Here is a 24,021-nt window from a genome sequence, read left to right as displayed (position 1 = left end):
TGGAAACAACACTCCTTCTTGATTAGTGTGAAGCAGTTTAAGTTAAGTTTGGAAGAAACAAACAAAAAAATTGCACTGTAAATTGCAAAGACAACTACAGTTGAGAGACTGTTAATGAGCTTGGGTCATGAGTATCACCAAAATGCCAAGATTTATTCATATATAATGCTATCATACAGCAAGCAGAGGCTAACTAACATCAGAATAGCTTCCTAACACATTACATTTTTAATGTCACCTAGTTCTGTGATAAAGTTGCTACAGGGAAAGACAGAATAAACACAGCCAGGAGCTCTCTGAATTCAAAACCAAATTCCAACAGTGATATTTTAGCACCATTTTATTAATTTCTCAGCTTCAGTATTTTTTATTTGCTGAAACAATGCTAACACTACCTGCACGCACCTCATCAAGGTGTAAAGAGGATCAGCTGAAGCTTGAGAAACTCTCCATGAGTTTCTCAGCAAAAACATGTGAATAACTAAGTTCTGTAACATCTAAGCCATATTCCTACAGTCCTGACCCATGCACAACGCCTTTCTGTCTATTTGGGATTACGCCTTATGAAACAAAGTCCGAAAGTAGCACCTGAAATGGAAAGTTACGTACCTTCGGGGGGGATTTCAAAATTTAGCGTATTTATGTACATACAAATCCCCCTTTCCCAAGACAAAGCAACAAAGCTGTTTCAAACAAAGTCAGTGAAGAAAAAGAAGCCTTTCACAAGTAACTAGGAATGCAGTTATCCCAAGATACAGAAATGTATTGTTCCGTATCTTCGCCACCTCAAAGTCTGGCTTTCTTCCATGCTGTGATATTTGATCCTGCAAAGTCACAGTCCTGACCTACGTTGTGAAAGTTGTTCTCCAACTCTCTAAGAACACATACAGGGCAAGACATTTGGTACATAGGTTATTTGGAAAAAGGATAAAATAGAAGAACCTCTTCAAAACTCCAATGCAACAGAAGATTCCTTGAATAAAAAAAATGGATGGGTTTCTCCTGATAAGTGTAAACCAGTAACCAGAGATTAAGTCTTTTCCTTTATCAGATCACTGGATTTGCTCCAAGAGTTCAGAAGCAAAGCAAAAGAAACTCAGTCAGAACTTGGGTGTAGCTAACAGGGGTTAAACCAACCAGCAGGAGCCAAGATCCTAAAACTAGATTTTTACTGGACTTTGCACTAGCCCTCTGCACTGTGGTTTAGTTTGCCAATCTGAACTGTAAATGGAGTGCTAGCTACCGTCCCTCCTGAGTTAATCTGTTTAACCACAGGTTTATAAAGTAGGTTGAAATGATTTGATGCTAAATGAGTGCAAAAACATAGCATGTTTGCTCAAAATGTCTCATTTTGCTGCTGCTTTAAAGAACAGTTAAAAAAAAATAAATCCTATTTTTGGCAATTGCATGTATCTTTGAGAGACTTGACTTCTGCTTTCTTTGTATCAGATCTGACCTCTCCAAGCTTAATTAAGTACACATTCCTCAGGGAACTATGTTATCCTTTCAGGATTCCAGGCCTATTTATTTTGGTATAATCCCCATGAGAAAACATGCTTCATTTGCGAAGTCAAACAAATCTTGCAACATTACTAGACAGGGAGGGCCCTATCAAGCAACAAGAATACAGTTCCATGGATATTTTCCTCTCCCAAAGGAACAAACTACCAGCATGGATTGGATTTGCTTGAGCAGAAACAAGCTGTGCACCAGACCTGTTGTACCTCAGAATTCTGGACTTTTAACATATATGTTGGTGTGATTTCTCAGGGTTTCAGTCTGCTTCCGATATATGAGCAATGGTGGAAAGAGCTACAGGCATCGTGGTTCCTGTGGTCACAAACAGCACCGCACCGTCACCAAGATCAGAAGTTTTAGGAGGAGGAGACAGGAGCTTTGTCACGACAAACTGCAGAGATCACTGCTCAGCCCACAGGTTTCACTGCCTCCAGTGTGCTCTGACACCTGGGACAGTGCCCATCAAAGGGAAGCATTAAAGATAACAGAAAAGCACTATTTAAACAATAAACTTAGGTTAAAATAGGGAGGGGGTGTGATTTTTTTTTTTCTTAATAGATATTACAGAGAAGAGGGAAATGTAGTAGAGGAGGGCTCCAGAAGGCGGCAATGCCAATCTTTTCTACTCGGCATCACAGAAAGACAGGAAGGCAGAAGTCATGTCAGACTTGGTGGTAACGAGTTTTGGCGTCTTTTTGTTTGTTTTTTTTGTTTTATTTCCCTAGAGTTGAAAACCACCCATCTGCAGGATGACTCTGCATCTCACTAAGGCCACTTTAACGCATAAACACGTCAAATGACAAGAAGGAGAGACAGCTCTTTGCATCAGGCGACCCAAAGATACCAGGCCTGGTTTCAGTCCCTGACGGAAGGTCTGCAAGAGTCACATCAAAGAGGCCGAGTGACCTCCCCAGCAGGAATTTTACAGAAATCCTTCGGGAAAGCTGTTGGGAGCACACTGCTCCACAAGCCAAAGGAGGCCAAAGTAGCCCAAATGGTTAAGAACTGAGGAGGAACCTCCCCACTTTCCCACCAAAATGTATTCTTGCGTTGTAAAGAAGGGGTCCCTCTATGAGGCCCCAGTTCACCCATTTTTGAGATTGAGAGTGCTTTGTTGGAGGCCGACATGAAGGCACTGGAAACACCTGAATTTTACTACAGTATTTCTGACTTTCTTATATCACAGTCCCAACTTTCATAGCCCTCTAGTCAGTTTAACAGATTTCCCTCCTCTCAAAACATATTAAAACAAAGTCTTAAACATGTACATTCCAAATATATCTTCAATTTTCCAGCTATTCAGAAAATAGATAATGCAACAAAAGAGTACAGAATGCTCTCCCTATGACAGACTTAAATACGTATTTTTTTATCATCTGAACTAGCTCTCCCAAACAGATGGTTTTCACTAAAACTGAATTTGCTTTATTATGCTTTAACTGTGGGACATATTTTAAATGTTTTCTTCAGCACAACAAGACAAAGGAAGCAGCCGTTTAGAAATAATTACTAGTAAAATACTATGAAATGCTGTGTTATCACACAGAAGTAGTAAAAGCAAATTCTAATGAAGCTTAGACATTTCAGCTTGGTGATACAAAACAGTCAGGACTTCTCCTGGGATGGAGCTCATAGCCTTCAAAACACATAGTACTCGCTTCATTCTATGTTTCCACGAATTTGTGGTTATTAATGATGATGTCTATAACTCAGTTTCCATTCTTCCATCAAGTCAGTAAGGCAACTCTTTGCAATCTAAGGCTGGGGTGGCTCCAACTTTTTGAGGTGCAATATTGCAAGAGGGAATTCAACCAGTTCCTAGGAATATGTACTCTTCATCAAAACCCCCAGCAAAAGCAGTATAGTATGACACAGCAACAGTGCAAAATGCTATACTTCATTGGGACATTTTGCCTGCTACCCAATTACATCCACTGTTGATGTTCAGAGCACCCTTCAAGATGTTGCTATTGCCTTCAGCTGTAACAGTGGATGCAAAAGCAATGCCTCTTGTGTAAAAGCTAAGAGCATCATGTACTTTAAGAGTAAACAACTTTTTATAACAGTAATTCACAAAGAAAGGAGCGGTATATTCTTGTAAGCTACTTGTTTCCCATTTCTCAGAGAGAATGTGGCATGAACTGTATAATGTGACCTAAGGGAGCATTCCAAGCAGAAGCAATGTAAAATGCATCATTCCTGAATTCCTTGACCCCACTTTAAAAGGTTGACAAATGCCTTACTACCTCTCTTAAAAAAGTTACATAGCAAGTTTGTGTGACATCTCCTGCATCTATACAGAAAGGATCAGACCTAGCCAGAAAATAACTGGACCAGTAAAGAGGTCCATCCCAAAATCAGTCAAAACAGGACAGGGCAGGGGAGGAAAAAACAAAAAAATAACCCCCAGCTCCCCTAAAACGTCCCAAGATTTTCCAGTGGAAAGTTCGCATCTGTCATGAAAAATGTAACCTATCCATATTTTGGTGGTGAACAAAGAAAAGCAGAAATTGTTTTGTTTTCTTCCCTCACTAACATCATCTTATCCTCTTTTCCCCTTGCCAACAGCTAGATTTATTTTTAAAAGAAAATCGGCAAGGAAACAAACAAACCTTGAAGTTGTACATGTACTAGCTGGGTCTTGCACAACATAACCAGCTATCTGAAACAGTAAGTTTAAATGAGAGTTCCTATCTAAAAACACTAGCATACTTTAAAATACTTTTTCATTTTTTGAAAGCCCCAGCAAATTAACTGCCAAATACACAATGCTCCAGCACAGCACTTCTGCTACTTAAACGATGCAAGGTTTATGCCCATAAAAAGAAATTTCAAGTCCTCATGTCCCTCAGTAGCTTACAGTTCTGGTTGAATCCGAAGGTTTCTTCATTACACAGTTCATTACAGTGATATTGCATCTAACAGAGGGCAAATATTTTGCAGACAGGAGGATCTGCAAAATACTGCTTCTGGGTACAATCAGAAAAAATCTGAAGACCCCTTTGAGCTGCAAATATCAGTTACAAAACTCATACAGTAATTCCTTGGACTTCAGCAGCAAATATTTTTATTCTAGCCCAATGCCAGGCATCACTAAAAGGGTTGCATGCATGGTAATACAACATGCTGACCACTGCCTGTGAAGAAAAAAATCCTTGAAGTCTTCAGCCTTATTTAATGTGTTTGGATTTATGGATTCCCACAAAAATGCATCAACCGCAGAGGTTCATTCACACGGCTGTCTCCTGGAAACAACATGACACAAGTTTTCATTTAAGTCCTTGATTCCCTCTGCCCAAAATCTGAGAGGGTTAAAGAGAACTCATACTGAAATTAAAAACAATACAAAACAAACAAACAAACAAAAAAACAACCCTCATGTGAACCCATTTGAGAAGCAAAATCACCACAATTTGGTCCCCTGCTGGTCATGATAGTTTTTATCTACAATTTCAACAGTGCCATATTAACTAAGGTGTAAAAGTTGACAGTATTTTTCTGATCTCAGCAAAGCAAATCTCTTCCAGGTTCCTCAATTATTTTTAAAACTAAAAGAGCTTTACTTCAAAATCACTTTAAAAGAACAGTGTAATGATTGACAAACCCTGGGCATTCAGGTGAAAAGTTTGTGGTATTCTGTTTGTGTTTCTTCCCCCAAAAGTGCCTTTATTTTTCTGAGAAAGTTTGACACATTATCTGTAGTGCTTGAAATGCAGCTGAGCGTTCAGTATGAAACAAGGTTAGAAAGTTCAAGAGAAACACTGTCTTTAAACTGTCACTACCAAAGTAGCAGCCATCTCTTTAAAAAGTAATACACATTTTGACATCTTGCAAATCCGGCTTCTGCTCTGATTTTGTATTGTTTCAAACATTCAAAGAGGAATTCTTTCCACCCTTTTGAATACACATGCTGAATTCCCTCAATACCAGGCTGGTGCAGCATGCAAATCAGATAGAAAAGAAAGAAAGAATTATCACCCTCAAAAAGAGCATTGGCAATAGTTTGAGAAATGGTAACATCCAAGATATAGTTGCTTCCCTTTCCAAACTGACCAAATACCACTGTGAACTTCCTGGGCCAACCTTCACACCAATTTCAGTGCAGTAATTGAAGCAGCAACAGAGATCAGACATTAGCAGAACACAGTAACCTTGGAAACCTCAGTGACTGCCTTTTTTTTTTTTCTTTTCTCCCCCCCCCCCCCCATTTGAAGAGAAAGTGCCTCACCACCACTCTGAACTCAGAGTCCAGCCCACTGCTTACTCACTTCTGCTACCAGTCTCTTCCCTGGCTTCACCTTCCTAATGGAACTAGTAATCTAACAAGATGGACCAGGGTGCGCTTATGCTAAATTCAGGGTTTGGGTTGGTTTTTTTTTTTCAATCCCTTTGTCTGGGACTACAAGTCAAAATTCTTACAGTGCTAATGGAAATCTAGAGAGGTGCTCCTTTACGAACCATAAAGTAGTGTCCTGCAATCAGGACATAGCCTGCACTGCACACAGAGTGAGAAATCACCACCCTTCTGCTCACATAACTTCAGTGCAATAGAGGAGCTAGAAGTGAAGAACTTTTAAACAGAAAGTCTTTCAAATCTTTCTTTAAAAAAAAAAATGAAATCAAAGAAAGCCAAGTGTGCACATCTGAGATTAAGATTTAAAGCAAACTCCTGATATAGGAGGCATAAAAGTAAAAACAGAAGCAGAGAGGAAAACGTGCAAAACAAAAATTACAGTCAGTATTCTTAAGAGAAAAGAAGACTAAAGGTAAAATATTTGGGTTGGGGAGGTGGTTAGTTTTTTTATTTTTATTTGGACATTATTTACATAAGTAGTAGAAAAACATGAAACTAATCCACAATCCCAAATGAAATATAGTTTTGGATATTATATGACTAATGAGAATGCATTGTCCATAACTCAATTCTGAACAGTCAACTGAGCTGTTTAAAAGATGGACCAGGTGTTAAATTCAGATAATGGTGAATTTCTCATGAAGTTCAGGGGACGTTCTGGTTACAATGAATTACAGTGCATTACATCAGACCTCTGTTGATAGAGAAGCCAGACTGGAGGGGGGAGAAAAAAAAAGAGAAAAAAAAAAAAAAAAGAGTACCTCACATAGTTGCCTTGTTTGCATATGTGTGTGTGTGTGTATGTTACAGACGCATATGAGGGGGGGAACATGTATCCCACCAGGTATCTGTCAGCCACCTGGTGGGAACTGTTACATTAGTCATCATTTGGGGAGTCTAAACTAAATTTCAGGAAAGTAAATGAAGCCATAGTTTGCATGACTTGGAACTCTTGGCAAGGATTACAAAAAATACGCCACCTCTTTTCCTCAACCTCACACAGAAGTCCTTCTTGCTCCAAAAACAAACCAGAGAAATTGTCACGGGGCAGTGCACCATGTTTCTCTCATGAGTATGTGTCCCACCGGACTGCCAAGGGCCACTGATTCTCCTCGCAGGGCCACAGTATCTGCCTTTATGCCCATCCGCTGCAAGAGCCTTACAACCATAACAAGGCTGCCCCAACTAAGCACAAGGTTTATTTGCAAACCAGTTCAAGAAGCACCCAAGTGACAAAAGCCAATAGAGCCTTCTGAAAGCCAGTACAGTTTGTGCTTTAAATCTCCAAACTGAAAATAGCTGACCGATATTAGCCTCTCTATATATACAGATATATAGAGATAGGCAGATGGGAAGTTCTTTCTTTTCACAACACAAGCTGAACACTCAACCCAGGACTGAAACCAACTATCACTCCTTGCTAATTTTTATTGCTATGATTACTGTCACTCTCCCTTCTATAATGCCGCTAGTCATGTTTTTTTTACAGTAATTCAAGGGGGTTTTTTTTGTTTATTTCTATGCATTTTTCTGTAATAATGTCCATATTTCCTAGACTGTTAAAGAGACTGAGAGAAAAAGATTAGGGTGTTACAAGGGACTATGGACTTAGGGGCAGTGGGGAGCCTTCTTTCAATCCTCTTGAATCAGCAACAGCTTAAACAGTTTAAAGAAAAAGGAAGAGGAGGGTCAAGGGAAGAATTCCATTTTCTCAGATACAAACGCCTCAAAAAAAAGAATTAGAAAAAACATGGCCTTTGAGAAAAGTAGTAGGACAGTGTCACGTCAGAGTTTGTATATTTTATGATTAAAACAATTTTGGTGGCTTTATAAATGGTGAAATGCTGAAAACATACTATAAATCTGTTATTTCTCTACAAAAAATAAACTACAGTATTTGAAAGAAATTGTTTGGTCTAGCTTTACCTGCATTCAAGTGGCACACTACAGCCCAGGAAACCCGTCTAAACAAGGATTTTAGACCATTAATACAAAATTCTGAAGCTTGAATTAAATCTGCACTCCACTGAGATGCCTAAGACAGCTTCTTGAAAGGTGAAGGAGGAAGTGTGCTGAACCAAACCCACATATAAATAAATTAATCTTACTGGAACCGGAAAAAGCCATAGAGCCATCTGCCTATGATATTGGTTTATTTGAAGCATCATTTCAGACTATCAAAGAATCAAACTGTATTACGTAAAAAAACCATCTTTTTGGCTTAAGCATCGCAAAAATATCTTCCAGGTTGAATTAAGGATACATGCAATGTTTACTAGGCAAAGGCATAAAGCTAGATCACACCTGATTCAGCAAATACTTAGGCTTACTGATTGTAACAGAATTCAAGCATTTGCTTACAAACTTAATAAAAATCAGTCAGTTCTCAAGAGGGAGAATTAGCATACAAGAAACAGGTCAAGAAAATACAGTCAAGAGGTTCCCCCTCCTGCTTTCAGTCTTCCCACAGGACAGGAGATAGAAACTGGTTTTCAAATTCCCAGACGTCAGAGAACAAAGTTTGTCTACAGTCATGAGATGATGCCTTTCAATGCCCCAGCTCTGTACCACATACCTAACCGACAGAGTAAAAGATGAAAAAAATGGTATCCCAGGACAGAGAGCCAAGAGAAAGCCTTGTGGTGGGACAAACAAGTATTCCCTATATCATATGCAGACACACACGCCCGGAGACAAAGCTACAAAACAAAGGGGACTCAAGTTCCCAGAGCAAAATCCAGAGCAAAGCCCTGGGGCATTAGACATGCTGTAGCTTCAGAAACCTCAGGGAACGCTAATTAGATATGTACATCTGAACAAATAGCTATACAGAAACATTGCCAAGTTAAACACGCACGGACTGAGGCCGTACAAGATAGTAATTACCTAAATGAACTCGGATTTGTACAGCAAAACAAAATTCTTTCAGAATTCATTCTTATGATGTTTTTCAGAGTGAAAACAAAAACATTGCCTTTTAGAGAGAGTTTTAAAATACAGTACAGGAATAGCAAACGCTTTCCTCTAGAGTGGTTTTCTGCCCCCTTCACTTTAAAGAAAAAAAGCACAGATGACTAAAGCACAAAAAAAAAAAAATTGTAGTAAACTGAGAGAGTATTATACACTAGTATAACGTTAACAATTTGAAAGGTTGGCTTTAGTTCTAAATAAGCCTGCTGCGAAACCAAATATATTACAATAGCTTAATCTACACAAAGTCAATGACAAGTTTATGAGGGCTTCCCATGATCAGAAGAGGCATCACTATGGTCCAGCAAGTTACCACCACCCCGGTGCTGTTCCAGCAGGGCACCACTTTTAGACTCTCTTTTCTAACGACATGCGGAAAAGTGTGGTTCACCAGGCCTCCTTGACGAGCACGCGTACGTGTCAGCAGGACACCGCCTCACCAGGAGTACGTAGGGCCAGAACGCTAGAAAAGTCACATTACATATACAACCATGTGTCTTTCTATTGACACATATCAAGTTTCTGAGGGTCAGAGCTGTCAAAACCAGGGCTGTCCCAGCTCAGCACTGCCCACGCACACCCCAGAAACTGGTGTGCAGAAACTGGGCAGACGGGCACAGCAGAGGCCCACGGAGCAGTACGCAGGCAAAACAGCCGCCCCGAGAGGCTGTACCGAAATCAAATGCTTCTACAGCCCCGGTGCACGCCGAGATCTCTGACTTTGCGGGGGCAGGGATGCAGCAGACAGTTTCACAAATAGGTTATGAGGGTTTACACAAGCTACGAGATTTGAGGGACATCTTCAGAGCAGACTGACTGACCAGCCCCTCACGGCACAGCCCACTCAGGGCTCCGTCTCCCAGGACACGATCAGATCCCTTCGGTCCTAAGTAACCTCACTGCTTTTCATCTGGAAAAAACTTGCCCGAGAGACTTGTTCACATATTCGTTGCTCCCTGCGTGAAATACCGCTTCCTGACATCTGTTCTGAATTTGTGGATCCTTAATTTCCATTAATTCATCCCTGCAGCCATGCACCCGCCCTCCCCTTCAGGGTTAAATTGCAAACAGTAACCTGACAGAGATGGATATACCTCTTAAGGTTTTATATGCAGACATCCACAACATTAACCTTTTTTTTGGTTTTCTTTCCACAGACGATTTCGAGACAGTGGAGTTTGGGCTTTTAGCGCTTATTCCTTGTTGGGCTTTTGGGTAACTTTCTTTTACAGCTCACCCGATTTTCACGCTGGTATCCATCCGCACCACACACTTAGCGGATTTATGCTACATAATTTCAAATGTTATTATCTTTCTACAACTGATATAACGGCACCAAATGCAACAGCCTAAATTGGTGCAAGCTAATCTCTGCTTCTTTTGTTTTTGTAACTTCAGACTTTCTTCCAGTTGTGCCCTAGGTTTTGAAATAATACTACAATACTTGCCTGCATTTGTTATTTTGTACTCACTGTTATGTCAGGGGCAACTGGAAAACCCTCACAGAACCAAATCAGGGTTCATCCTACAAGGCAGCAGCTCACATCCTGAGCAATTCCAAAACAAGATTCTTCCTTCATTTGTACCATCTGATCAAATTCAGAGTCCGCTTTATTTTTGGGCTGCATAAAGTTTATTTTCATGGATGATTTATATAACAAGAAATTTTTGTTTTTCACTTGCAAGCATAAGAGTGGTACTGTCTTGACAAACTCTTGAAAGCCTGCACTGTAGTGTTGCCAGCATAAGGCCCGAGCTGCTGTTTTTACCTGAACACATTTATGACGTTATCTGTTTTGTTATGGGGCTTTACGGCTAGACTTGCACTTAATAATGCTTTTATGAACACTCATGACCCCAGTTGTCTTCTGAGCAATGCTTTACTGTGCTGATGCATTCTTCTTTTCCAAAATGACTACAGGTTCTCGTAAGCACAACGTTCTTTGTTCTCATCCACCCCTTTCCACGTGACTGTCAGCTGACAAACTGCTTACACGTTTTGTCTTGGGGGACGTTTACCTAACGCAAAAAATAGTTACTCCCCACAAACTGTGGACAGAGTAGTTTCATAGAAAATGCAGGGAGTAATTCTTGTCTTCAAGGTAAAATATATTCTAGTGAGAAGAGATACTTGTGGATCAGCTGGAGTCCATGAAACTCTTTCCACACACATGGATCTGAATGAGTGTATATGATTACGGCTACAGGTACCCTCCAGGTTGCCTGCAACACCCTTAGATGGTCTTAGCATATTTTCAGTCCAGCTTAAAAACCACCATAATCATCCCTGCCTTAAACTGATAACCAAATGAAAATAGAGACACATTTTAGGCAATAAAGGCCAAATTCAGATCTGAATCTGGATGAACGATGTAACAAGATTATATACAACATTGCCGTGAGCCTCATATAAACAGTCAGAAAAGACTCAGAGAAAAATTCTGAATTAAGCTATTTGTTGGCTTAATACTTCTCTGAACTTCAGAAAAAAGCCTCTTGTTAAAAATAATTCATTATTAAATTTGGTCATGTTCCCTTAACTTATTTTTCTGTCTTCTCTAATACATGCTAGTAATTTCTTTTCAATTATTTAAAAAACATAAAATATACCAGTATCTCCATGATAGTTATGCTACTGTATACTTTTGGCACTCCATACGTTAGTCTTTTCAACACTCAACACCCAAATGCATGAGAGCAGAAATACTAGTTGAAATCTAGTTTCCCGGTTTTAACATATGGCCCACGTATGAAATCATGCATCTCCAAAACAAGTTTAAAGAATTTCTTAGCACAGTCTCCAGCATCATTTACGTACCATCGCTTCTGGAAACTCTACATCTATGTAGCACCTACCCAAGCAAACCTGCAAGCTACCAATGTTACCAACAAACCAGGTTCTTCCCCATGGAAGCTGGCAGAATTCCATACTGCAAGTGCCACTTGGAGAACCAAAGCTACTGTGCAAAGAGGGATCAATTACATCATCTGTCTGTCCTACTTCTAGACCACCATTACTATAATATTATTACTAATCATTATTGAATGCATATAGTTGATGAAAACCTTCTAAAGGTAATACCTTACTTCCAAACTTAATTACCACTGCATGTACTTTATCATCTTATTCCATTAAAAACCAAAATTCTGCATTTATTCAGCATACCACATAACACAGCTATTTTCAAATGCACAAGTAGCATTTTCACTCAAAATGGGAGATGTGCAGCCAACTGACAATTGTATTTACTAGAATTTCCCCAAATGGCTTGACAAATCTGAGTTCTTCAGTAAGTAGGGATTCTTCTCTTGAATTTGGTCATATTTCTTGGAAGCACTGAAACAAACAAATCCTTGCACAAGGCCAAACATCAAGTCAACAACACAGGTAGTAGGCCTAGATCTGTGGTCTCCAAAATCTCAGTGCTCTAACAAAAAAAATAAAAAATAAAAAAAATGCTCTCTTCATAGACAGCAAGTACTAATCAAAAGTTTTAGTTAAAAGCAGGTAATATTATCCCAGGAGGGTGGTTCTGGTAAAATAAAGCCAAGCCCTCCAAGACTGCTAGATTTAGACTGCAACACTCTGTAAATGCCTTTGATTTACACAGATCTAGGGATGGGGAAATTTTAAGTCATCTGAGACTGTGGAAGTACTGATCTCACCTTGTATGAAAGAGACTCGGAGATTTTAAAAACTAACAAAAACATAGTAATGAAACTGAACTGGGCAGAAACTGCCCAGTAGACACTGAAAATAAATTAATAATATGCTTATACTTTTCATAATCCAGTACTAAAAGTTTGACTTTAAATCTCTGTTGCTGTAAAAATTTTATAGTTGTGTTTATATATACAATATATACATATATATTGGTGTGTTTGTATATATACACACACACACAGAGAGGTGTATACGCATATAGGTGTGTGCATATACATATATACACCTTATTCACTCAGATATATTTTTTTTTCTTTCCTGGTAGAACTGTGTGGTTTGTATTTCACCCACTTAACTTGCTGTTTTCAACTTGAAACATGTCCTCCTGTGGGAGGAATGAGAAACTCAACCACTGGTGCAAATGTTTTGGCTACATAGGGACCTGGTTTTTATTAATGGCAAGAACAATACCCCAGGGAAAAAAAAAAAAAAAACATTCTTTTTTGATAGCTAGGCATCCAATTTAATAATCATCTTATTCTTAATTAGTTGATACAGCTTTTGTAGTCTCAACTTGAAATGCATGTGGATCAACAGCAAGAAGGGGGCAAATAAATATGCTTACCTTTTCTTCACATTTCCTGTGGCAGGCATACTTGCAAACTAAAACAAAAGCAAATAAAATATATGAGTAAAGGGTGGGTGGATTCTCCTTTCCATTTCTTTAGATCAGCTTTCTACTAGAGATCTGGCCAAACTCAAGACTGCATATATAAAAGTATTTACGTACGTCAAAACAAAACAAAAACCCCTAAAAAGAAATGCATTTAGGTTTTGCTCATTCCTCAAAGATTAGTTAATTATAGTAGTGTTATCAGATTTCTACATTCCATCAGCTTACGATAACATATGTCTGGTTAAACTTCATGGGCTGATTATCTTGACACCTACCTTTACACCTTCACATGCACCAGAAGCATTACCATCTAAATAACACAGATAGTAAGATCCAATTGTTCCCAATGTAACCTGTGAATCTTAGTCGTATCAGCAGTTCCAGAAACCTAGGAAAAGCAGGGTGACTTCAAACTCACAAGCAACCATGACTGTTCAGACTTCAATTTCTGATTGGGAAATTCAGTTTACACAGTGTCACAAAGATTACTTCCAAGAGTTAAGCACTGGATTTCTTTTAAATTCCTGCTGACCTAAAAGCAGGGAAGGATGAATCATACTAGCAAGTTTAGATTCAGAAAACAGCACTTAACTTAAAAAGTGCCCAGATGAGCAGCGACGTAACTATGATGCAACAGCATAATAGCTAGAATCTGACACAGGCTGGTTTTAATAGATTTTCCATTTATATGCACTTCCTTCTTTAATTTGAAACTTGCTTTACTTCCATGCAGCCTCTATCCTTTGGGTTACTGTGAGCTAAATTGTATTTTAAATTCATGAAAAAATTTCTTATTCAATCTCCAAGACCAGTACCACAGAGGTTTAGCTGGAAGATTAACTAGAGCCTAACCTTAGACCACTGAAGGCGAGAGCCATACTCATTTCTTGGTGTTTCTCCCAAAAGAAAGATATTCTACAGCCTGACCCAACAGGGAAGATACAACTACCAAGATGTGAGGTCAGCAAATACATGACCATGTCCATTTCAGATTGAAGTGCACTGACTGCTGAATGAAAAACCCTCATGCTCCAGCCACTTCTCAGGGAAAAAAAAAAAATAAGGCTCACTGACCCATTTTCTCATGCAATCCTGCAGGTGCCATGTTCACTTATTTTCCCCAGGTATAAGTTAGGAACGAGTTCTTTCTTCATAATGCTTCAGTGGATCAAGATTGTTCATTATAAATATTTATTAGTGTTCACACAAATACACTGCTCTATCTATTAGCATTGATAATGATCAATAACCACATGCCACTTACAAACGCTATTAACCTTAAAGCAAATGGAAGATGGCTTTTAATCCATAAGGAAAAACTTCATTTTCTTGTGTGACAGCATGGGGGATGCCTAAATTCATTAAGTGATTTCATGCACCGGAACTGCTTATTTAGTAGAACCCGTACTTTAAGTCAGCATGATTAGCTTTGACTTTGCGAAAGGCTAACAGATGCTCTAAAAATATGCACGCATACTGTTTCTTCTATAACCTACTTTGAGATCTCCTGCAAAATGGTGCAATTAAAAAAAAAAAAAAAGACACAATCACAAGAAGTAAAGAATAAAACAGTAAATCTGTCAGGAAGCCCTGATATTACAGACAAGGTTCTCATCTTCTTTACTGATGCTTCAGCCTGGATTTCTGGGGGGCAAGGTCAAATACAAAACAGAAACACATTTCATTCCATGAGAACTTCCATGACTTTGCTACTCGTTCATGCAAAACCAATTCATGGATGTCTCCAACAATACACAAAGTCTTTACCAAAGACATAGTTAAAAGTAAATGCAGTCATCATGTGTTTTCCCTTTCCAGGTACATGAAAAGTCAGAGTTTGCTGCTCTTGTGTAACACAACAGTACTGTCTTTGCTGGAAAGAAAGCACTGAAGTCAGATGTGAGTTTAGCCTGGACAGCAACAGGACCGAGTCTTGCAGCAGCATCCCATTTAAACTCATACGGAACACAGAAATATGGCATACAAACTCCGTACATAATTAAAGGAAGAACACTTTACAAACAAAGCATTGCTATATTTACAAGATTCAAAGGGAACAGACTAAAGCCTCAAGAGGTAATTAGCCAAATACACATCAGGCAAAATTCTCTGACTGAAAAAAAACCAGTGTATTTTTTCAGGTATTTAAATCTGTAACATTCTGAGGATAGAGATCTGATTCATATATAAAGACAGCTTCACTCCTCCTCAGCATCCAGAAATACTCTTTTCATGTCTAAATCCAGCACTTCCATGGATTAGACAGAGTTAAGGCATTACCTTCTCTCCATCACTACCTAATAAAGCTGATTATGATAATAAAACTAGATAGAAATAAGCACACTGAAATGAGATCACTGACTGTCCAGATGCTGGGAGCAAACAAAGCATTCTTTTGTGCTCAGAAGCAGAAAGGAGATTCTCCCCCTTCCCTCCTGGGTGAACGTCAAACTGCTCATTGCATACGTTGCTCCTAAAAGGCACATCAGCTACATCCCAATAACAGAAATGGATCCCCAAGCGTAACACCAATTCCCTTTTCTTGACAAGTCTGAGTTTCACAAGTAGACCAAATCTCTGCCCAGAACAACAAAACTCAAAACAACTGAGCCCATTTTGATGGGCTGTTCTTGGCATTTACCAGATGCTCAAGCGTTCAAAGTATTTCATGTAATCTACGTATATCCCACTGAGGTACAGCAGGTGTCACAAGTTTTCATTTGCCAGTAATACTTTTATTTATATAAAGATCTATATGTGTGTGTATAAACATTTACAAATATACATACATGTGTGAACATATGTATACAAATATATACATGCATATGTACACATATACACACACTCCAAAAACGACAAAAGTCTTGTTTGTAGTAAATTTACAACCACTTGCTGAAACCAAATAAAAAGAAAAAAAAAGCTAAGAAAACGGCTGTTAGCTTAAAATATTGCTTAGGAATTAACAACTGATTGGAAGAAAGTATACCGTGGATCACTAACCTCCAGCCAATTATCAATCTCTAGATGATAATTCCTACCAACAATTTTACTGCTATTGTGGCAGAGTGACGAGAATAAACTTTGAGGTTGTTTTTAAAGTACAGATAAGAGTTTAGTCAGAGTACTTTTAAATTGATTTGTCCTTCTATTTTCTTATCTCCTCTATTTCCCATGTGCTCCATCCCTTCTCCAGAAGGGAGGGGAAAAAAAAATATTAAAAAAAATAATAAATAAATAAAAAATATATACACACACGGGGGGGGCAGCGAGTATCAGCAGCATTTGAAAGAAAGGGAGGTATCAAGAAAAGACCATGAATTGAGGAAGGATGCAGGCACATAGAGCAAGAGTGAATGGAGCAAGGACCGTGCTGCAGCAGCCACAACGCCCCAAGTATCTGAGCGAAGAAGAGTTAGTGGAGAGAAGCATCATTACCTTTCCAGGCACATCCTTTTACAACGCAATTCATATGGTTTTCTCCACTACAGCTGCTAACGTCATGAACGGTGAGACATCCCTACACCGACACTAGCAAATTAACTACTCGCCCACAGAGAAATATCAATTTGCTTAGTATTTCATTACTTAGAATTCATCTTGCCACAGCTAATGCTACTACCTCGCACAACTATCCCGCCTGGAAGTTTGCACCCCCTCAGCCCAAGACAGGTTTTCCCTCAGCATTTGCAGTACTTGCAAAGAGACAGATTACCTCAATCATTAGATTGCCAGAGAGCCCGAATCACATTTCAATATGCCAGCTGTTTTTATGGAAAGCCTTGAATAGTAGAGAGATGCACTTTCAGAAAATTTCTACGGCCAAAAAAGCAGTATTACACCACAGTCGTGCAACCCATGCCTTTTCAGTGCAACAAACATGCAATGCAAAAACACGTGAACAACTGAGTATACTCACAGCACATCAATTTATAAGGAAAATACATGCAACTTACAGTTAAAAGATCTCAACCAGCAGCTTCTACCGAATGCTGGCATTCTTCAGGCAAAGCTTACAAGCGAAATAGCACTCAGCTCTTTTCAGGACTACAGCCCAAGTGTATTCAAATTTAAAAATGTGTCTGAAACACTCCAGAGGACTTAATCAATGTCACACTCGGCAAGGCTACTTCAGTTCTTCAACTGAACAGCTGAATGTCTGCATCCCACACATCAGCTCTCGTCAAATACCAGACTTTCCAAATTTGTGTTTAAGGATTCTGGCATCAGTTCCAAGAACAACTGTCCCAAGCTGGCTGGCAATGAAATGGAGGCCAAACCATATTTAGTCAATTTACTACACTTCAAAACAGCTCCTAAACAATAGCTCTGAGAACTCATTTTTTTTTAAAAAGGGGAGAAAGAAAAAGAAAGAAAAAGAAAGAAAAAGAAAGAAAAAGAAAGAAAAAGAAAGAAAAAGAAAGAAAAAGAAAGAAAAAGAAAGAAAAAGAAAGAAAAAGAAAGAAAAAGAAAGAAAAAGAAAGAAAAAGAAAGAAAAAGAAAGAAAGAAAGAAGAAAAAAAGACATTTCTCTGCATCAAAATGAATATTTGTTAACTCGTGCAAGTTAACAATACTGCTGCCAGGGTAAAGGCAGAAGGACAAGCATTGTGAATCATATTTTTCAGGTTGAAGCTCCAAAATTTTTATGAAATTGAAGTTCTACTTCTTACATTCATGCATGTAAGATGCTCTCTGAAAAACAGTAGCAATGTATTTACAAAGTAAGAGAGTACTTCTGTAATCTAACCACAGAATAATTTATGTTTACCAGGACAAAGAGCTTAAGTTTTTCTCTGTGTAGTAAGGGCTACTCACCTTGTCACATTTTAGCATTTAATGGACATATAGTATGGCAATATATTCCATACAAACATTCTGTCCCACTGTACATGCAGTGAATATTAAAACATGACTAGTTCATAAGGACAACCTCGCACTTAACCACAGCTTTTATCAAGTGATTCTCCACGGTGGGTTTTTGTGAGTTTGTTTTTAAGCAACTTTATATATGGCAAGGGTACAAACAAGATAATTCCGAAATCCTCTTGGGGCAGAAACATGCATACCAATAGAGAATCTAAGAGATGTAACTCAGTTTAATACCTTACCAATTCCTAAGAAAGATCACTTGCTCTAAAAGCATATACTACACAGCTCGATACTCATTTTTAAATTCCTGGTGACAAATAATAAATTAGGATACTGAATCATAGGCCTAGCTGCTTGAAAGATCTTTCTTTTCCTCAGCATCTCCAACTCAGCTTCCCCAAAACAGACACATGCTATTACAGCTATTTTTTGACAGTAATGGAAGAGTCCTTGATGATCCACAACAAAATGTAACATAAGCCAAGCATATAAAAAGATCTGTGGAATCAAGACTTGGGTTTTATAGTTCCCAATTCCAGTCTTCTCTGTTAATACCATGGAAAGACGGGTGTCAGGGTGTCGCAGGAGTGGTAAAGCCCAGCCATTTTAGTAGCTAGGCTAGGGATACCATTGCTGAGAAACACCTCCCTCCTGCAGGAAACGTTTTACAGAAAATCCCAGGTCTGTCGCTGGCCCTTGGAGAAAACACGGTTTCCTTTTTTCAGAAATGAAATCAAGATGTTTTAACAAATGCATAGCAAGGCCACCACAACAGGGTCTTCTCCAGTCAGAGCTTGGTACAGAAAGACATCCATGACCAAAATGTCCCAAATGGAGAGAACTGTGCAACTCGCTGCCATTTATATTTTGACAAGGGTTTAATAGCACTGTGATCAGATTATTAGAAAAAACTCTCACCAACACACACACGCTTTTCTGCTGACCTGTTCCTACGAGCTCTGCAACAATTCAACTCAAGATAAAGATCCAAAATGAAAGCGGTATGAAAAACAGACACATGGAAATTATTAACTGCAGCATTAAAAATAAGATGGCATGCACTTTTGCATGGGGCAGAGATACCTTTGGATGGGGGGTGTCCTCTAGCTGGAAATATGGCGCTTTAGCTGCAAAAGTAAACACTTCTATTTTTAAGACGTTATCAGAGTCACATGCCAAAGATGTCAGAAGTCTAACAGCCACACTACAGCAACAACATCTGCATTTCCTGTGCCCCAAACATTTTCCTAGATTTTCTTTTGCTCTTTTTTTTCATATTCCGCCAACCATTGTCTCTTCATCTGAATATTGCTCCCAGCACTTCATGACAGGGACTGCAGACATTGTTTTTGAAGATGAAGGCTCAGAGACAGCTATGGGAAATTTGTGCAAAGCTTCAGCATTTTTTAGTTAGGGGGGCTATACAGTAAGGAGCGTTGTGAATAAGCTTTCCTGCAGATGAAATATTCCACTTGCTGTTGCTGACAACAGCAGTGGAAAAATCTTTATTAAGAGAAAAATATTTTGGCACTACTGCTGCAATAGTATGTCTGTTCTTTTCCTTTACTCCCACCTTCTTCCTGTCTTGTAGGAAGAAACTTGACCACCAAGGGGGGGGGGGTTGTTGGTTGGTTTTGTGGGGGGTTTTTTCCTTTGGAACTTGTAGTCTAACTTTATCATTTTAACTGCATCCTGAAAACTCCTGGGGGGAGCGGGTTGTTTGTTTGGGTTTTTTTGTTTAATTTCCCATAGATGCTGTTACAAAGGCAGAACACATTAGCACAGGGAAAACGTTTTCACATTTTTAAAAATAAAGTACTCACACAGCAACTTTTTCCTCATCTTTTCAAGCTACACTTACAAGTCAGGTAGGAAATGATTAAACCTTAATCCAGTTTGGAACCAAAGGTTATTTTTAGACCTCCTCCCTCCAGCTGAACAGACAACCCCATGTTGAAACACTTCATCCACAAAACCATTTCAACCAGACTACGGTTTATTGTAGCCAGCAACCAGCATGAAACCAAAAAAATGGCTGGACTGTCTCCAGGTTTTTCTCACAGCTGCAGACAGTGCAAGAACTATAAGATCTCCAAAGCTTCCATGCCTGTGATGGATCTTGAAAACATATCCTACATAAATTATGCTAAGAGCAAGGATCAGAGAAAAAAAAAAAAAGAGATTGGCTTAAAATGGGTGATCTTCAAAAGCTGATGTTGTTAAAAACTTATTTATTATGTGGATAAGACCTAACGGGCCTGAAAGTTTTGATTCACGACTGTTCTTAAGCTCCTACAGAAAATGTAAGTGACAAAGACCTTCACCAGAACAGAAAACAATATCACCTATGCAAAGGAGGTCATCAACATGATCCTTCAAGTACTTATACAGTTGTAGGCATGCCTTCCATTGCGGTATTTTTAAAACCTCATTATTGACAGTTGATGGGGACCCTGCATAAAACCAGCTAACAACTCCCTATTTACAGGGTTCAGATCCTGTATGTGTCTAAATGGAGTTACATTTGTAGCCCAGCTTAGTTTCTTGAAGCTTTCTTCATGTACCAGAACAAACTCTTCAGCATTACTTACAACAGGCTGCTTCACCCATCTCTTTATTTAAACTTTATCTTCCTATACATTATTCCCGCCTCCCATGGTAGTTCCCCCCCTCCTTGTTTTGAAGCTAATTAGAAGTGCAAGGTTTTAGCCAAATGTACCAAGATTTACTTTGATGTTCCTTTCCCCACATGGCATATCAAGTTCATCACACTCAAATTATACACTCTAATGATGGTAGCACTTCATTTCAGGTTTTTGGGTTAGAGTAGATAATTCTAATTTCAATTTACCCTTAGGAATTTTGGGTCCTCTTCAAGTGGGCTAAGTTTATAAAATTGCAGGTACACCAGATCACATAGCAGTCATTGGTTTTCCTGGAAAATGCATGGGGGACCACACCGTATCACATTTACCTCACTTTTTTTTTTTTTTTTTTTTTTAATTTATTAGCTGTAATGAACAGAAGCTGCAGCTTTTTCAAAACCTTAGTGGTTTGAACTTAACTTTAAAATAAATTTTATAACCACAGATCAAATTCTGGAGTGATTAAGTCAGTCCTTATGAGGTAAACAATGAGGGAACTCATGTTTCCACTACAGACAACTTTCTGAAACATCATCTAATATCTGTGATACAGCTTGGCTGCTATGAATATTAAACATTCCACTAGAGGTTTTTGCATTGTGTATTTTTTATTTTTAAATTAGTAGGAACTTACCTTACAGATGTCTGCCAAAACTCCTCCCCCAGTTCCCACTGGGGTAACAACATGCCATTAAAGGATGTCAATTTTACAGTTTCTCTCAGCTCCAGAGATGGAGATTCAGTCAGGATGCTTATGTACCACTTGTGTAATGCCTACTAATTACAGTGGCTTTTTCTGTATCTCTGTACGGTCCAGTAAGTCTTTATTCATCCTTCCTTTTCATATCTTTGCTGTTGTTATGCACATAGCTTCCATGTTTCGCTATCTCAGCTCTGTGCTGAAATATGAATGCATAGCTTGTACAGCTGTGTTAATTAGAGTACATTTTACTAATCCGGTGGAAGTTGCTATTTACTCTGTGTGCCTTTTGTCTAGGAAAAAGGGGCTGACCTTCCCAGGCTTCTGGTGTCACAGATGGGCTGCAGTCCACGTTTCTCCTTGCAGCCTCCTCCTCCCCAGAACAGTACACTCAGTGTCACTCATGCCCAGGTCAACATCCACCCATTTCTGAGGGGTTCCTAAAAAGACTTCTCTGCTGCCACTAGATCCAATTCACGCAGTCTCCCTTGGACATCCTTCCAGATGCCTTTCACAAATAGGCTGACAGTCAAATGAGGTTTTATAGCAAGAGCCTGGGTCCCTACCTAACCCAGCCTTGCTTGGGCATTCCATAATCCCTCTTCCTTGGAGTTCACAGCAGCTACAAGCTATTAATCTGCTCTAGGGCCAGTAACAGACCATGCTCCTTGGTCTTACAGCCTGCATATCCTGGTGATGTGCAGCTGTCGGTCTCTCGTATCATCAAATGTTGGTCATAACTGAAAACATACAGTGCTATCAAAAAGAAATTCTAGGTCTCATTTTCTCACAAGTCCTTATACCTTTTAAATTTGGAGGCAATTAGCAGTTAATTGCTTAGGAAAATAGTAAGGTTTTCTGGTTTGTTTTTTTGTTTTCTGCTATTTCTCGACAAGTCTGAGCCATACATACAAGAGATCCATCACTACAAATCTTAGAAGTATTAACTGAAGCAGTTATCTTAAAACTGTCCCAGGGAAAGCAATACAATTTGCTGGATCAGTGCTCAAAAAAACATGTAAGTGTACATACAAACATCATGCAAAAAGCAAGAGGGATATGATGAAAAAACTGTTTTAATTTTATGACAGTCTTCATTCTCTCAAAGATCTCCTGTATTACAATATTAACATAATTATGTGAGTATGCCTATTGCCATAATTAACCATAAGATGGTTATGTTAAAATTCTAGTTAATATCTGACATATAATGTATTATAAGATCAATAGATGGATAGATGTCATAATACACCCATATAAGCGCCTAGTAATACAGGATCTTATTTCACAAGGATCACTCCATGGAAACCAGGGTGACACAAACACCCCTACCCCACAAATACACATTACATCCTTCACCATTTACAGTCAACTGTAATGCCACTGGCCCAAGCAGGATACAAATTCCTTTGGCGTTTCTAGCTTTCTAGTTTGTCTGCCAGAACTGTAACCGCAGACGTGCTTTGCACATTATTAAGATACTAATATGTTATTATTGAACTTAGCACTTACTGAAAGACAGAGTATATAAAACCACCTGCTATCATATCAAATATGCATATATTTACACACACAGTATGCACAAACAAGCCTTAAGAACGGTTTGTCAGCTCCAAATGAGTCTCAATACAAAAACATATTTTGTCTTGCCAGAAGCAACAAACATTTGATTAAATACAGAGAATTCTTTGTATCAGCTAACTCAAAAATCTCTTTTTGGGTTAGTTGGAGTGGATCAGTAGCTGTGACCACAAGCACAATCACAAACAAGCAGGTGAATTTGAAAGGAAAATATCAAACTTCTTTAAGAAGAAAAACAGCTCCAATTGTCTTCAAATCCTGATCTATGATCTGTAAGCAGCTGGAAGCTCTTGATTAAACACAGATATTGTAACTTGATGAGAAAATGTACTTTCTACTATCACTTCACACAACATGCACAAGGAAACAGTCCAGGACTTATGTACCAAAGCCAACCAGAGACCTTATGTTAACATGACTTACAAGACAGAAATTATACAGATTAATTTTAAGTAAAGAAGGTGAATTGTATTCTTTATTACACTCAGCTTGCATACAATACCATGGCAAGGATTTCTCTGCTCACAATATAGCTAACAGAACATGCCAATGTAATTTAACACCTCTTTGGCTAGCATACATATATGGTTCAAAATATCAGGAAGAAAGTAAAACTCATATGTAGGCAAACCATCAAGGAAAAAAGCTTTTAGGAAAAACAAAAAAACCCGAGTAACTAAAATTTTACAAGCACTCCTACTGGGATTGCTCCAACACATGTTTCCAAATCCAACACATTCATGGCTAGGTTAGATTAACAAAGAGATACTCAGTTCATTCAGACTAACATTAATTGCTTTAAGTTCAAAATCTAGTTCACAGAATGCTTTGTATTGCATGTAAAGCCTCACTAGCAGCACCTTAACGTGTTAACTTAACCATCAGCTGGAGGGGAGTTTCATCAACAGAAATATGAAGTGTTTCAATTCTTCATACTTATTTTACCCATCAGTGCTCTAAGAGCTAGAAAATAATACCGTGTTATTTAAAACTGCTCAAATTTCCCAAATCTAGTCTCCAGTTTTTAAATTACCAGAAAAGTACT

At 38.7% G+C, this 24,021-nt stretch overlaps 1 protein-coding gene across 8 annotated transcripts in view; it reads right to left on the bottom strand.

Moving 5' to 3' along the window:
* Positions 1–24,021, bottom strand: part of TNS3 (tensin 3) — a 234,011-nt gene that overhangs the window by 142,703 nt on the left and 67,287 nt on the right. For 6 of the 8 annotated variants that reach the window (XM_049823713.1, XM_049823714.1, XM_049823715.1 and 3 more), the window contains one exon: positions 13,132–13,169. The exons of 1 other annotated variant lie outside the window; for it this stretch is intronic. In XM_049823713.1, coding sequence (XP_049679670.1) covers positions 13,132–13,169 — 38 coding nt within the window. Of the gene's footprint in view, positions 1–13,131; positions 13,170–17,135; positions 17,194–24,021 lie in introns of those variants that run through there. One more of the 8 variants, XM_049823717.1, reaches the window with a different exon arrangement.

The sequence above is a fragment of the Accipiter gentilis genome, chromosome 20 (genome assembly GCF_929443795.1).
Source record: "Accipiter gentilis chromosome 20, bAccGen1.1, whole genome shotgun sequence".
In the NCBI taxonomy this organism is placed as follows: Eukaryota; Metazoa; Chordata; class Aves; order Accipitriformes; family Accipitridae; genus Astur; species Astur gentilis.
The sequence above is the reverse complement of the archived record's forward strand: the minus strand, read 5'-3'. Positions and strand labels throughout refer to the sequence as shown.